The 17,099-nt window shown below is 47.5% G+C and overlaps 1 protein-coding gene across 1 annotated transcript; it reads right to left on the bottom strand.

Annotated features, from left to right (window-relative positions):
• Positions 1 to 5,378: 5,378 nt before the first annotated feature.
• On the bottom strand, positions 5,379 to 13,039 carry LOC116418280. The gene is made up of 5 exons (XM_031933329.1): positions 12,610 to 13,039; positions 12,291 to 12,525; positions 9,285 to 12,225; positions 5,627 to 5,878; positions 5,379 to 5,540 (listed from the first exon to the last, which is right to left on the bottom strand). The coding sequence occupies exons 1-5, from the start codon at positions 13,037 to 13,039 to the stop codon at positions 5,379 to 5,381; spliced, it is 4,020 nt and encodes a 1,339-aa protein (XP_031789189.1).
• Between the last annotated feature and the right edge of the window lie 4,060 nt (positions 13,040 to 17,099).

Genomic DNA, 17,099 nt, shown 5'->3' with positions numbered 1-17,099 from the left:
TCGTGAGCTGAGGAGGATTTTTGCTCTTCTTCTTCTTATTCTTCCTGCTCTTCTTCGTCGGTGGACCCCCGCCCGAGTTTACTCTGGTCTGGCCCCTCGGAGTAGGGGCGGCAGCGGGAACAACAGGAGATTTGGCGACGTACAACTCCAACTCCCTCTGCGCCCGTCTACTTTCCTCTGCCTCCGAGCTCTCTTTCCCTCGTTACTCGGCGGATGGCTTCTGCCTCTCCATCCGAATCCTACTCTCCTTCTCTCTCGCGACCTCCTCTCTGATTAAGCCCAAACGCCGGGGAATTGCCCCTGTCGAGATCGCCTGGCTTAGTCTTGTGATCGTCTCCGCCTCTCCTCGTTGCTCCCATCTCGCTGCTGGCTGCTCGCTGGCCTCGTCATCAGACCAGCTGTGGATTGGCGCAGGCGCAGCCTTGGTGTGGTCGCGTCGATCCTCAGGCTGGTTATCCCCGCCCCTGAAACCTGCAGAGGCGTCGACGACGTTGCTGGCGTTGGCAGTCTTGCTGGTGATCTTGCTACCTGGGCGAACGTCGGTCGTGGCGATGCAACGTTGGTCGGTGGCGGGCCGGTCGGCACCGTCTCTCTCTCGTTCTCTGCTCGCTTCATCCTAAAAACACAAATGAATTAGTATTTTTGCTTAGCCTTTCGCGGCGGGACCCAGCGCTTAAGTTCATCCACGTAAGCCTTTGTCAACCGTCGCGATTTTCCGTCACTGTAGCCTAGTACATAGACTATCGGGGATTTAACCTCGACAATCTCATACGGGCCTTCCCAGTGCGGAGCTAGTTTTTTAGAAACACTCTTGGCTGCGTCGGATAGGACATGGGTCTTTCGCATGACCTCATCTCCTACTTGAAATTGCGCGTTTTTCCGTCCCTTGTTATAAACGCGTTCTTGTTTTTCGGTTGCAGTGGTCGTGTATTTCCCCACCAAATCTCGCAGCATATCTAATCTCTTCATCCTGTCCACCCACTCATCTGGCTCCCTTCTTTCCATAGGTTTTCCTCCCTCGATCTCCCGTCGCAAACTCAACACCGGACGAGGATGTCGCCCGTAGTTGAGAAACGCAGGAGAGACTCGAGTGGAAGCTTGCGTCGCCGTGTTAATGGCATGACGAAACTCGTGGAGATGCAAATCCCAGTCGCGATGATCGTTTTTTACATACATTGCGATCATCGTTTTAAGCGTGCGATTCGTACGCTCGACGGGATTTGCCTGAGGATGATAAGGCGGAGTGGTGATATGTTTCACACCGTAGACTTCCAACACCTTCTTCAAGTGTTGGTTGTCGAACTCCTTTCCGTTATCGGTTAAAAAATATTCAGGGGTTTCCCACCTGAATAAAATCAACTCCTCTAACGCTCTGGCTACCGACTTCGCATCCGCCTTCCTCAACGGCTTCAATTCGATCCAGCGTGTAAACAAGTCTTGGAACACGACTAGATATTTGAATCAAATTTTGCTCGGAGGAAACTCCATGAGATCAGCTGCGACGATGGCCCAAGGCCGCTCGACGACTCGCCGTCCCATGAGCCCTTTCGCTCCGCTTTGCGCCGTTTTATGTTTTTGGCACTCCTCGCACGACTGTACGAACTTGTACACGTCGTGATAGGCTCCTCGCCAATAGTACTCTCGAGCCACTCGGTCATATGTCTTCTCTATTCCCAAGTGACCCGAGGAAGGCGGACAGTGTGCATCTCTTATTACTCTCTCCTTCTGTTCCTCCGGCACTACCAATCTCCACGCTTCCTCGCGGTGTGTTATCGGGCCCAGCAAGGCATCCTTGTGCCAACGATAAAGCACTCCATTTTCGATACGCCATCCTTGGTACTTCTCCGGGAATTTTTCAACTTGTTCTCGCAATTTTAAATATTCCGGATCTTGTACCTCCTCAAAAGCGGCAACAGCGTCCTCGCCATTGTCGTCGCTTCGGGATAACGCATCCGGAAAATGATTTAGTTCACCTTTTCGATAAATCACGTCAAATTGCCACTGTTGCAACTCAATTGCCCATCTTGCTAGGCGACCGCTGGGATCTTTCAAATTCCTCAGCCACTGCAGACTTTTGTGGTCTGTTATCACGCTGAAGTCGTATCCCTCAATGTACGGCCTCAGCTTTCTGATAGCCCAGACCACTGCCAAGCATTCTTTCTCCGTCGTCGTGTAATTTCTCTCGGCAGAAGTTAGTACACGACTAATATACACTATCGGGTGCTCGCCATCGTCATGGTCTTGAGTCAGAAAGGCCCCGATAGCCGCGCCACTGGCATCGCATTGCACTTTGAACGGCCTTGTAAAATCAGGCCGAGCAAGTACAGGGGCCACGGTGAGCGCGTGTCGGAGAGCTTCAAAAGCCTCTTGTTGCTCATCTCCCCACTCCCATTTTTGATCTTTTCGCAGCAGTCGGACGAGCGGGACTTTGAGCTCGGATTCGCGCTCGATAAAGCGCGAATACCAGCCCAACATGCCCAGAAATCGTCTTAATTGTTTGACGTTTTTCGGTGCCGGAAAGTTTTTCACTGGCTCTACCCTTTCGGGATCAGGATGCAGTCCCTCCTTGTCCAATAAGAAACCCAGCTACCTGATCTGTGAACAACAAAATTCGCACTTCTCCTCATTCACGACTAGCCCTTTACCTCCTATATCGAGTATCATCTCCAATTCTCCAAGCACTGAGTGAATGTGCCCCGTGGCTGTGCGGAGCTTAGTTGTGCTCTTCGTTAACCGCTCCCGAAATCTCTCGGCGATTTCTGGACCAATCAACGATAGAGTTGCCCCAGGATCGAGCAGTGCCTGATACACATGCCCGCCTAGGCTCACTGATAGGAAATTTCTATTTTCCGAGTTTGCTCCGGCCACCACTTCTCCCTCATCCGCACTTTCCCTCGTGCTAATGCCTGGTACAAAAAGCGGTTTCGGCGAGCTTTGAAGTCTTTCGCTACTCGCAGCGTTCCGTCTCTCGCTCTCTTTCTCTACTCCTAACGGTTTGAACCATTGGCAGCCTCTAATGTCTAATTGGACTGCGGTCAGGTCCCCCCTTCTCCTCTCTTCCTTCTCGTTTTCGCTCAGTAACCTCCTCAACCTTTCTCAACTCGACAAACCGACGCGCTTCTTCCTCGTCTTTCCTCTCGGTTTCGTCGAGCTTCACGAGTGGCTGAGCGAACGTAACTCCTCTAATCTCCTTTCCACCCGTTCTTTCTTGTTCTGGGGGCGCCGGTTTCTTTATTTCTGGGCCCCCAACTTCAAGTTTCCCAGAGCTGTAGTTATCACACGACAGTCGGGGCACGAGAGTAAAGTGACGCCTTCTCGTCCGCACCACTGACAATGGGTCTTAGGAGCGTCCATAATCCCGTGCGCAGGAGTTGAATTTGTATGCGCCGTCGGAGGAGTTGTGCAGTTCCTCGAGGTGTGCCCCTTCTCTCTCTGCATCTATAGCAGACTACTCAGGGACACTGTGAGGCGCGATGGCCTACACGGTGACACGTGAAGCACGCGCCGAGAAACTCTCCCGCGCTCACGTTGGTCGGTCCTAAGGGCGATTTACCCGCCGCTGGATTCCTTCCGGTGCGTGGCTGATTTCCTCCGCCCTTCGGTTTATTGGTCGAATCCTGGCTTGATGCAGCAACTTTTCCCGTCGACTTTGATTTATTACCAGAGTCGACGTTAGTGCTTGCGCTCGTGACTTTTTCCGACTCAGAAGCGGACGCTGAAATCGTAGCTTTCTTAGCTTTCGACTTCTTGCCCTTCTTCTGATTCTCCTCACTTTCTTTCTCCTTGTCTACCGTCTCGACTGCAGCGACCTTGGGCTTAGTCACCCCTCCTGTATATGCCGCGCCGGGAACGTGCATCTTCTCAGCTGGCAATGGCGGAGCATATCGACTGTCCAAGTCTCGCTGCTTCTCCCACCGGCGACCATACTTCTCGAGATCTTCCAAGCTATCAATGAGCTTATCACCGATAGCCTTCCGATACTCGGGTAGAATATCGCGATACGCTATCTGCAACAATTCTCTTTTGGATGGGGGTCGATGGAAGCGTGACACAATGTACTCAAATTTGGCGAGAAACGTCGTGATTTTCTCACCTTTGTGTTGCGTCCTCCTCCTCAAATCCTCCATTAAATCTTCCCTGTTATATTCAGTAACGTAGCGGTGCCTGAATTCTCGAACTCCGTCCACGTCTGAATTTTCTCTCTTTTGGCTCGGAACCAACGGCCCGCCTCGCCCTGGAAAATACAAGGCAACACGTTTATCCAATCGATATCCGAAGCTCGAGTACCTCTTCGGCAATTACTTAACCTCTCCAAAAACTCTTCTGGGTCCTCGTTTCGGCCTTCGCCGGAAAACTGGAAACCCCAGTCCTTGAGTTTTTTGGTGATATCTCGGGCGCTGTCCATCCTCTCATTCCGAGAACCTCTCACCGAGAGTCTTCCCGTCGACGCATGATTCGAGCTATGCTCGAATTCGCTGTCGCTGCCGCTCAATAGACTCAAGCTTCCTCTCGGACTTCGTACTCTCGCGGCACTCTCTTTCCTTCCTGCCTGCCCTAGCTCGCTTCTCCGGGTCCTCTTCGCGCGACTCTCGCTCGTGTGAGGGACCTCCGACTGACTCTCCGAACTCCTGTCGGTTGGCCTAGTTCTGTCGAAGAACAATTTTCTCTCTTCTGGCTGGTTCTCTGACTGACTAACGGGCTCCGCTATTCTTTCCTTCCTCCACCTCGGACACTGCAATGTTGGCCGTTTTATAGCCTGCGTCGAGGTTCGTCGGAGACCTTCCGATCTCATCTCTTCCGCTCTACGCAAGCTGTTTTGCTGGCGAATCACTTGGCACGCCTTGTTCCATGCTTCTTCACGCACTTGTTGGAGATTGCGTTGATGCCGTCGTTGCACTTCTTCTTCCTCCACCTCGATATCGAACTCATTCATCACCTGATTAAAAACGCGATGGCCTTCAAGTTCGAGCTCCTCTTCAAGGGCCCTCTCTCTGGCTTGCTCGTAGGTCATTCCGTTTGCGCGGAGTTCCCCTATACGAGTCACGCGTTCATTCAAGCGTTCGTTCGTTTCCCGATACCGATTCTCACTCTCTCTTTCGCTTTCAGCCGAACTTCTTCCCGCTCTTGAGCTTACTGACGAGCTTTCCTCATTTCTCTGCTCGTTACAGTTGGCTTTCGCAGAAACATTTCCTCCCGCTAGAGTGGTCGATGGTGTATACCACCGCTCTCTTCCTAGCGGAGGTCGGCTTTCGGCGACAGGAACTCTGCTCGGAATTTCTCTGAGTTCCGGTCGGGCAATAGGTGATTCGCCTATACCTCGTACTATTCGAGCCGAGAAATACTCCCACGCTCCCGGATGTCTCGCTGGCATGCGGTTCTCAAACCGGTAGCCACGCGGTGCTGGAGTCGGAGGCGATATCAAGTGTCCAATTACTGCGGAGGTAATCGGTCGTCCTGATAACGCCGCCGTAGCAGTCAGCAGGGCCGCTCCAGCCCGTGAGGTGACTACACTCGACGACGTCGTAGTCGCCACTGCCGTACTCGGTGGCACGTTTAAATTGACACCGCTTCGGTGATCGTCTCCTCCGTTCTCGCTTTCGCTAGAACGTGGATTGATCAACCTTACCTGGTTGTCATTGTTTACCCTTCTCTTCTTTCCCTTCTTTGGTGGAATTTCTCCCAAAATACGCCGCTCTATTTCCTCGTAGGATATCGCAACTCTCTCGCCTTCGATATCCCACTCATACCACGGCACTCCGTCCAAAGTCGGGTTGGCTTCCGAAATATACGCGCGTAATAATCGATTGCGACGAACCTTAGCAGAGCCACGCAAGCCAAAACCTCTGACCTCGAGCTCTTCATCGAGTTCGTACTCTGACTAACGGCCGATTTTAAATTTCATCGCGCGAAATTCGCGCGAGCTATGCATCAGCCGTTGCATTACGGCTGCATGTGTTTCGTTACTTGCCGCTCGATTCATCGCGCTTTCTCACTCTCACGCACGCTCTCTACACTACCAATTTCTCCTCCTCTGCACCTCGGCAATCACAAATTCCCCACAAGGGATGCCAATTGCGACGCTGTGCCTCCCAACACAGGTGCGCAACACTTGACGCCTCGTACGCGCCAAGATTTTCATTAATCTCGGGATTTAACGTAATCGCCGACGTTTGGGAGAACGTGGGGGAAAGAAGGAGGAAGTAATCACACAATTTATTAATTGTATTGCACGTATATTTATCCCAGCCCTTCCTTACAACGTGGTGGCCGTAGCCGCCCACACACAATAGCCACGCAGGGCTCGCCGTCACACCTCCACTCTCACATACACGCGCGCGCCTCGAAGCTCTCGCCTCTGACGTCGCGCGGTTTAACCCGTCTACTCTCTCTCTCACACACCCGAATTTCGGCTCGGCGCAACCCGCTCTAGTAGCTACACGGCCGGCGCGCTCTCTCTCTCTCCCGCTCTCTCTCTCTCCCGCACGTATACTCGCGAGCACAGCGCGCGCTCACTGCGGCGTTGTCGGCCGAACCAACGCGGTCCCCTCTCTCTACTCTCGAGCACGCACACACGTATCTGCGCGCTCACTGACAGCTCGCGCCAGCGGTCCCGGCCTGGCGATGCCTGAGCCGACGCCGGCGTAGCTATCTGCTTTTCCCCCCCTTTCTCTACTCTCTCCCGCTCTTCTCGGAGCTCGCGCGCACCGACTTTGCCTCGCGTTGGCAGCAAGCCCGACCTGCTGCTACCGAGCAGCGAGGATCTCTCGGACGCCCCGATGCCTCTCTCTCTCTCGCTCTCGCACTCACACACTCTCCCGCGTTTCTTCTGCGCTGCGCTGTTCTCTCCTTTTCCCGCTCTCGCGCGCGCTGGCCCGATGCCCCGCGTAGATGACGTCGAGGTGTGCGCCCGCACCGCACACCGCTCTCTCGTCTCGCTCACTCTTTCTCGTACACACCCGCGGCTTTCTCTCTCTCTCTCTCTCTCTCTCTTCTCTCGGCGGCCTAATGGCTCGCACCGAGAGTATCCCGAGCAACCCAAGGGTTCTTACCTGGTGTAGGAGAGACGAACACCAGTCTCTCGTCCCCCAGTGGAAGCCTCGCTAGCCCAGAGCGTGCTGGCTTTCCGTACTCTTTCTCTCTCTCTCTTCCTCTCTCTCTCTCTCTCTCTCTCTCTCTCTCTCTCTCTATCTCTCTCTCTCTCTCTCTCTCACCAACAGCCCTGACTGATTACCGTCCGATTTCACTTCTCTGCTTTCTCTCCAAGGCTCTGGAGTGGCTAGTGCATAGGCAAGTCTCAGAATACCTTGAATCAAGGCTATTACTAGATAATCTTCAAACAGGCTTCCGCACTGGTCACAGCACTCAGTCTGGCCTAATTAAGCTAACTGATGATGCCAGAGCTGGGATAAACAAAAAGAAAGTAACACTACTCCGTAAGTCATCCGCTGGTTTGCCTCCTACCTCTCTGGTAGAGAGCAGGCCGTCGTTGGTGACAATAACGAACGTTCTTCTCCTCGGCGTCTTAACATCGGCGTTCCGCAGGGGTCCGTTCTGGGTCCACTGCTGTTCGCATTGTACATCAATGACATCGGTTTCTGCCTTGATACCGATGTTTTCCATCTCATCTACGCGGATGACTTGCAAATTTACAGTCAATGCCACCTCGAAGAGCTCAATTCTTTATCAAACAAGATGAGTGCCAATGCTGAGAGGATTACTGGTTGGGCTGAACAGAATAAGCTAAAACTTAATGTTGCTAAAACTAAAGCAATTGTCCTGGGCTCTCCCTACTACATAAACGCATTACCCTCAACAGCTAACACTTTCATTAACATAGGGGGTGCCCAGGTCAGCTTTGAATCTTCCGTGCGTAATCTGGGATTGGTGCTCGACTCTAAGCTCACGTGGAGGGAGCATATTACACAAGTGTGTAAGCGTGCTCACACACTAATGTACAGGCTTTACTTTTTCAGGAAAAGCACCAATCTCAGGTTGCGCAAGCACTTAGTGCAGGCCCTCCTGTTTCCTCTTATAGACTACTGTTCCCTCGTATACTGTGACCTGACGCAGGAACTCGACCTAAAACTTCAGAGGCTCGTGAATACAGGAATTCGGTACATCTATGGTGTAAGAAGAGATGAGCACATTTCCCCATACAGGCGGGAGTTGCATTGGCTAACCACTGCCGGACGCAGGAAGTATTTCACTGTTTGTTTCCTAAGAAAAATGTTTAACACAGCTGTACCATCATACGTACTGGCATACTTTGACTTCCGCGTCACACTTCGGCCTGTTAGGGGGGAGGTGATACCTCTGGATATTCCGACATTCGCGACGGAGACGCTGAGGAACTCGTTTCATATCAGCGCCTCATACCTATGGAACAACCTGCCATCTCACATTCGTAACACTACATCTGTCTCAGGTTTCAAGAGACTAGCTAAAGAGCACTTTCTTGAGCTTGAAAACACAAACACTTGAATTCGCTTGTACACATTCACTCATGCGCACACACACACGCCTGTACACACTCACGCAAACGCACACACGCACACACTCTCGCTTGACCCATCTTCACACTATCATACTTTCACAATACACATTTTTACTGTACTACTATTGCTGCTGTATACATTTTATCGTACAACATACTGTACGTCAAATAAATCTAATCTAATCTCTCTCTAATCTCTCTCTCTCTGCAGACGGGGGAATGAAGGCCTGGCTCCCGTTCCGGCTTCCTTCCTCTGGCTGAACGGCTGGACGGTCGTCTCCGGGGAGGGATCTCTTCCTCGGGGCGGTGGTCCAGGTCGAGGCGCTGCTGCTCTCTCTCTCACTCTCACTCTTTTCGCAATTCCCTCTCGCACGCTCTCGTCACGTCGAAGTGTTATCGACATGGATCGGGAAGGAACTGCCGAGCCGCTCTGCCGCGCGCGCTCGGCGTCTCGCCGTCGGCCGTCGGGCCCGGCTGATAACGTAGCCCGATTGGCTGCGCGAGGCGCGAGACGTGCTAATTGGCTGCTCGTTTCGCGCCAGCTCGAACCGGCGAGCTCCCCCCTTGGGTACGTCGGCCAGCGAATTCCACGAATTCCCGGGACGTAGCTCGCGTCCGAGAAAACGCGGGCCTCGCTGGAACCGATCGCCTTTTCTTCCTCGCATCGAGTGAGCTTGCCGCGCAAACAACAACGCGTGATTTGCTCGGCTGCGACGTACGACGTCGCAACGCTACGAGGGGTACTGTTGACCTCGATTTTGAACACGCGATCGGATTCGCGCGATAGCACCTTGTGAGGGCCTGAGTACGGTCGCTCAAGAGATCTTTTGGCCATGTTCCGCAAGTGAACATGGGTACAAGTGTGCAGATCTTTGAAGTAAAAGATGCGTTTCTTGTAGTGGTGTGCCACTGGTATGGGACGCACCAGACGCATGTGCTCACGGTACTCCTCTAAGAATATGTGCGGATCGGGCGCGACGTCTTCCGGGATGAAAAATTCGCCGGGTAAGCGTAGCGTGGTGCCATACAAAAATTCGGCCGGAGACGCTTCGGTATCTGATCTGACGTGGCAACGCAGCCCTAAAAGTACGGTGGACAGAGTCCTCAGCCAATCGTCGTTCTGGTGACACATCAACGCAGCCTTTAATGTGCGATGCCACCGTTCGATCATGCCGTTAGCGGCAGGGTGGTATGCCGTGGTGCGAATGCGTACACACCCAATTAAGGACAGCAAAGCTGTAAAAAGTCTAGACTCAAATTGAGCCCCTTGGTCCGAGGTGATGACCTTGGGTGCGCCAAAGCGCGACACCCATGTATCAAAAAACGCGCGAGCTACAGTCTGGGCAGAGGTTTCCTGAAGGGGAACTGCTTCCACCCATCTCGAGAAACGATCTATTATAGTAAGCAAATATTGGTAACCGTCACGCACCGGTAAAGGCCCTACGATATCGATGTGAACATGGTCAAAGCGACCATCCGGAGCTACAAAATGCTCGGGATATGTTTTAATATGCCTGGAGATCTTAGATTGCTGACAGGCAAGACAATTTTTGCTCCATACAGCAATCTCGCGATGCATGTTTGGCCATACGTAACGTTGTCGAATAAGACGATCGGTGACCTTGGGACCGGGATGAGCGGTGTTGTGAAAGAACTCGAACACTGATCTGCGCATAGAATCAGGTATGTACGGACGCAAGCTTTCGCCAGTCAACTCGCAATGAATGACTGTGTGGTCTGGACCCAGCTGAAGACGCTTAAGAGTAAGAGGGTAGTTCGGAGACTCACGAATCTCTTTTAGCTGTTCGTCCGCTTCCTGTTTGGCTGCTAGATCGGCCAGGTCGAACTCTAGGGGAAAACGAATAGACTCTATTCTAGAAAGAGCATCCGTCACCACATTGTCCGAACCTTTGACGTGTTCGATACGGGTAGTGAACTGAGAAATGTATCCTAACTGACGCAAACGACGCGGAGGAGCTTTCTCATTGTTTTGAATGAAAGCGTAAATGAGTGGCTTGTGATCGGTAAGAATCGCGAAGTCACAGCCCTCAACTATGTATGTGAAATACTTCACTGCCTCGAACATTGCAGTGAGTTCTCTGTCATAGGTACTGTACAATTGTTGAGCTGGGGTGAACTTTTGTGAGAAAAAAGCTAAAGGTTCGCAGATGTTCGATAGTGATTTCTGTTCTAAAACGGCACCCATCGCTACGTCGGACGCATCCGTTACAAGGCGGAGTTCTGCGCCGCAGCGAGGATGTACGAACAGAGAAGCATTGGCGAAATCTGATTTGATTTGCTCGACGGCTTTGCTAGTCTCTGCAGTCCATTCGATTGGACGTTTGTCATTTTTACGAGAGTCCCGAAAGTATGCGTTCAGAGGAACCTGAGCCTCCGCGGCATGAGGGAGTTTGCGGTGATAAAAGTTCACCATGCCGAGAAAGCGGCGCAACTCCACTACAGTGCCGGGCTTGGGAAAATCTACCACTGCCTTGACCTTCTCCTGAGTTGGACGAATGCCCTGCGAGTTGATGTAATATCCCAAGAAGACGAGTTCCTCTACAGCAAAGATACATTTATCTACGTTGATGCGCAAACAGAACTTATTTAAACGCTCGAAAACTAGACGCAAGTGTTGGTAGTGCTCTTCAACGGACTCTGAGGCGATCAGAATATCGTCAATATAAATAAAAACAAATTTCAAGTCCCCTAAGGCTCTGTTGATGTACCTTTGGAAGGTTTGGCTAGCGTTGCGCAAACCAAAGGTCATGTACATAAATTCAAATAAACCGAAGGGAGTGATTATTGCCGTTTTTTCAATGTCTTCGGTAGCGATGGGAATCTGATTGAAAGCTCTTAAGAGATCTAAAGAAGAAAAGATTTTTTTTCCATGCAGTTCACTGGTACAGTCGTATAAGTGCGCTGTAGGGTATTTGTCAGGGATGGTCTGTGCGTTTAGAGCACAGTACACACCACAAGGACGATAAGACCCATCTTTTTTCAAGGCCATGTGTAACTGGCTAGCGTACGGACCGCTGCCAGGCCTACAGATGCCGGCGTCTTGCCAGGCTTTGAATTGAGCTTTGGCTGCTCTGAGCTTTTCCGCGGAAAGTCGACGTGGACGCTCAGAGACAGGCGGACCCGTGGTGTAGATGTGATGAACGATGTCCGGTTTGAACTGAGGATCGTGTGGAACTGAGCCTGTTATTTTAGGAAACTGGGCTAAAAGTTGAGCACATTTGGAGCTAGAAGCTACTGAATGGATTCCGACACATGGAACCATTTTGATTACGCCTACGGATGATAGTGACGTGACCGAGTCAACGAGACGACGGTTACGAATGTCTACAGTTAACCCGTAATGAAATAAAATGTCTGCCCCTATAATCGCGTGAGGCACGGACGCAATGACAAAATTCCACGTTATGGGACGATTCAAGCCCAATTCTAACAGCAGGAACGTTTCACCAAACGTGTCAATGGTTGTGTCGTTGGCCGCATAAAGCTTGCGCGAAGAGGGTTTCGAACTGACCTTGGAACAAGCTGGGAGAACAGAGATTTCTGCACCTGAATCTATGAGGAATCTACGACCTGGTTTTAGGTCTCTGAGGGTGAGACGTTTCGAATCTAAGGAACCGTCCCCTGACGTCTCAGCAAGGAAGGGTTCACTTAGTTTTTTGACGACCACTTTGCATATTCTGAACACCACTTCCTGCAGGATGTGGGGTTCTCTGGATATTTACGGTGTGCCAGGCAAAGCCCTGAAGAGTCACGAGACTTGGAACGGCCTCTGGACCTGCCTCTGTTACCACCATTATTAGAATTGGAATGAGCTTTCACAGCTTGGACCGAGCTTTCAAGCTTGTCAAGCCTAACCGTAACTGTGCTGAATAAATCGGCCAAGCGTTTGAGCTCAGAGGAAATACTGGGAGAATCAACCTTTTTTAAAACTGCTGCCATACGAGCCTCTGACTGAGTTTTTACAACAATCTTATCAGCCAAGGTGGCAAGCTGGTTGAGATCATCAATACCTGAAGCAATTATGATTGCCCGGTGATTGGGCTGTAGTTGATCGAGAAAAATCGATTTGAGAATGGTCTCGTCGCATCAAGAACCTTCATCGAGGTGCCTGAGCCTGCTCAAAATTAACGAAGGCTTGCCATCATTGAGTACCTGCCCTTTAAGGAGTTGGCGAAGCTTACTCTCTGCAGAAGACGCGATGAGCCTCTTTTTGATCTTCGTATAAACATCTGCAGGCTGAGGCTCTTTGGCCGCAATGTCAATAATGACTGACATGGCCTCGCGATCGAGAGATTGAATGACGTAATCCGCCTTGGTACCTTCAACCGTAATGTTGGAGTGACGGAACGAAGCATCCACCTGCGTGAACCACATATTTGGATCAGCCCTGATGAAGGGGGGCAGGTTAGGGGCACGATATGCCTCGACGCACCCGGAACCCAAACGTGATAATAACGCATTGGCAGCAGAAAGCTCGCTCTCAAGACGCGCGGCACGCTCTTCCGGAGATTCGGTAGGAGGCATGATCGCCCTAATTCCTTACGCCGCAATGCGTATTACAAACTAACCTAGTGCACGCGCGCAGGCGTGCCAAAAATGTAAAAAGCTAATTTAAATACTAGGACTAACCTATCCGCGACGATCAACGTGCGCAGACGAGATCGTGTGAATACGCGAAACTTGTCAAATTGAAACGCAGCGCCGCGCGCAATTCACTTTGATTGAGGTTCAGAACTCTTGAAAAATTCCGCGAAAAGCGAGCGCCAAGAGCGGGCAGAGCGAACAACGCGCCTAACCACCGCAACCCGTGATACGCGCGCGCCACGAGAAAACCGTTCGCTAGAATCCAAGATGGCCGCCTTTTTCTCGGAAGCGAGCCGAATTCAATTTGAATTCTTGGAAACGCGCTTAAAAACTAACACTGCAAATACCTCGGAAAAATTCGCTAGATGATGCCGGACGACGGATGATGGCTGGATCTGCTGCGATGTCTCGGAGATGATGTCCGGGTTGACGCGCTGCGAGAAGCACGCCGTCGATGAAAGCTGCCGGAGGACAGCTGCAAAAGGCGGTCGCCTGGAGAGGCTGACCGCACCTATACGAAATAGGCTAAAGCGCGTTAGAAAGGGGCAAGGCCTTGCTCTTGCGGCAATAGCACGGGCTTGGGCCTGCTCGGTGAGTCGGTGTTCCAGGAAATTGAATTATTGAAATCTCAAATAGGTACATATACATACACGTCAAGTTGCAATTGAAGTTTTCTTTAACAATCTCTTTAACAATTTGGCTTCGATTTGTAATGAATTATAACATAACGCAAGTAAAAATTTTACATCAAAATATAGTATTGCAATTTGTGGTTAGGTTGATGACTAATTATTTTTGAATCTATTCAGATGGATTCTGGGAAAAAAGAAATCGTTATTTTTAATATATCAACCAAACAAGAAAAATACCTACGGATCAGTACGTTAACTCTAAAAAAAAGCGTCTTAAAAGATAATTTTAAGAAAGATGGAGTGTTAGAATATAAAGCAGGTGAAAAAGTCTACGCATTGTTGACGGACAGTGAAACTTTTCTTTTGGAAAATGATATTAATTATTTTTATTTTACACCGTCAGAAGGTACGATTTTTTTATGCATACGTATTTATTTATTTAATACCATATACATATACCTTTGAAAGGCATCCTATAGAGGCAAACACAGTTGCCTGTACATAGGGATAGCATACATAAACATTAAACATTAATAATATAGAATTCAAATATTTATTATAGATGAATCGAAGCCGAAGCTGTGCGAGAAGCGAGTCTAGCAAAGCTACCCAAGAGCAAGGTAAATATTATATGATTTAAATTATCTTAATAATTTTTATTATTGTTTTAATTAAAATATTATGTTATAGCATTCCAGTCTCAAAATTGGCAACAAAAAACAAGTTTCTGAGCCAAGTACTGCTAAATTTGTATGTGAAAAACCTGTCGTTCAAAGAATTTTAACTGTAGGATGGAGACATCGAATAAATTACGAAGGGAAATTTGAAAGTATGGGACTGATTGGAAAAACTAAAAAATAGCATTAAACTACATGAAAAAATATAGTTACGAAGAGGTCAAGTCGGAATTATTGAAACAATATATCGATGATGATAATAAATACCATTTCAGATACTCGGTTAGTTGCTTAGGCAAATCTGATGGAACATGTTGTCTCAGTTTTGAGGATTCGACAGGCAAAGCCTGTGATTTTTGGGCTTTTTGCCATGAGAAAATTCGCAATAAAAGTCATTGTGCAACTATATTTTTACTAACAACTAAAGTAAAAGGATTGGGTGCTGAACTTAGCAATCAATCGGTAGAAAAAAGTTTTGAACTCCGTTCTCATGAACATTCAACAGATCAATCTAATGCCAACAATTCATCGCTCACTGATGATTTGAAGAATAAAAAAAATATATATTAGACGATAATAGAAGTACTTACGATAAAGATGATCCTGCAGTTTTGAAAAGTATCAGTAATATTGATAACTGGACTTACGATAAGAGAGCAATGCCCAACAACAGCAACACCCAAAACTCAGTTCTTAGCTCTATTGCATCACCATCTTTTTCAAAAATCACAAAATTTCCCAGCAGTCTGTTATTAGGAAAGAGAAAATCATATGCGCTTAGCCTAAAAGATGAAGAGAATGTAACAATTGCAAAAAGACATGATGATCAAATTCATGAAAAAGATGCTTTTAACTTCAAGAAGCCAGCTGCTTTATTACCATCTACAAACAGTCAAGAGATTTCATTAAAAACATCGATTCAAAAAGTTGGGGAGCATCAAATAGAGTTTTGGAGTAAGGTATTAGGTGAAGGAGCTCAAGGAATAGTGCGAATGGGTAAATTTTGCAATGGGATTGTAGCAATAAAATCAATGCAAAAAGGGAGGAATCAAAAGTTAATATTCAGAGAGATTTATTTATTTATTTATTTATTTATTTATTTATTTAACCAGAAAATTTACACTAGTGAATTACAATAGTGACTTACACTCCGCAATGCACCAGTAAATCCCGCAGAGGTACTCGCAGGTACCTGTTGGCAGGACTGGCCACTCTTATCTACTAAAACTTAATACAATTACAATTCCTTTATTATAACACTTTTCCCCTTACAAGAGATCCTCTTACAATTTAATTTTTAAATAGAACCTAAATACTCATCCCTAGTATTTTAGCATATCATTCATTCATCCTAATCCATTCCTTTATTTTACTTTTCGCTGTTTCATATTTGTTTAAAGTCTTTAGCTCGTTCGGAAGATCATTGAATACACCAACAGCCTTTATATAGCTGTTTTTTTGGCTTACAGTTTTAGTTCTTTGTGGTATCTGTATCAACTTTTTCCTTGTTACGCTATTCGATGTCAAGAACCTGTTTTTCATATCATTATAGTGGAACACTATGGATTCAAACGCAAACAATTGTCTTAAGTTTAGAGGTTTGTTATGAGTCATGAATTTGTTGTTACTTATTATTTTTAGCAATCTACTTTGTAAATTTTGTAATATATTCAAGTTGTTATTATACGCTCCCCCCCATGCTATTATTCCATAATTTATAACACTGTGAAAGAATGCATAGTATATCATTAATAATGCATGTGTTTCCATGAATGTTCTTAGCTTATAAAATACAAACACTAAATATTTAGTTTTATTTATTAAATATTCTATATGTTGTTTCCATTTCATGTTGAAATCGAAGATTATACCTAAGTATTTACAGTGTTCCACCCTTTTCAAGACCTTTCCCTCTATTTGACATGTAAAGTTTCTTGGGACACTATCAATATAATTACCAAAAGTCATATATACCGTTTTGTCAATGTTTAAGGATAATTTATTTTGTGCAAGCCAGACCGATATGTTACTTAAGTAGTCGTTCATCTTGATTTCAACATTACTCCAGTTATCATCAGTTGATATTACAGCTGTGTCATCAGCATAGGATATGATTGTTTCTTTTGTCATATTTATCAAGAGATCATTGACGTATAAAATAAAAAATAGTGGTCCTAATATAGTTCCTTGTGGCACCCCTGTATCAACAGCCTCATAATTGCTTACGACATCTTTCAGTTTAACTCTTTGACACCTATTAGTTAAGTAACTCCTAATTAATTTATATGCTATTCCCCTAATACCATAATTATAAAGTTTATCCAACAAAATCTTGTGATTTACAGTATCAAATGCTTTTGAGAGATCCAAAATACTTATAGCTATTGGCTTACTTTTATCTAATTTATTATAAATAATGTTTGTTATATGATATAATGCTTCCTTTGTGCCTTTATTTTTTACAAAACCATACTGATTTTCCGCTATGATCTTACTTTTGTTTATAAATTCAGTAATTCTGCAATATATAACTCTTTCCAATATCTTAGCTAAGTTTGAGATTAAAGAGATAGGTCTGTAGTTTGATACTTGTTTCTTACTTTTCGCTTTATATATTGGTATCACCTCAGCACTTTTTAACGCTTCTGGCCAAATACCTTTTTCAATACATAAGTTAATAATATGCACTAA

Source organism: Nasonia vitripennis, assembly GCF_009193385.2.
Source record: "Nasonia vitripennis strain AsymCx chromosome 1 unlocalized genomic scaffold, Nvit_psr_1.1 chr1_random0009, whole genome shotgun sequence".
NCBI classification, from domain to species: Eukaryota; Metazoa; Arthropoda; class Insecta; order Hymenoptera; family Pteromalidae; genus Nasonia; species Nasonia vitripennis.
The sequence above is the reverse complement of the archived record's forward strand: the minus strand, read 5'-3'. Positions and strand labels throughout refer to the sequence as shown.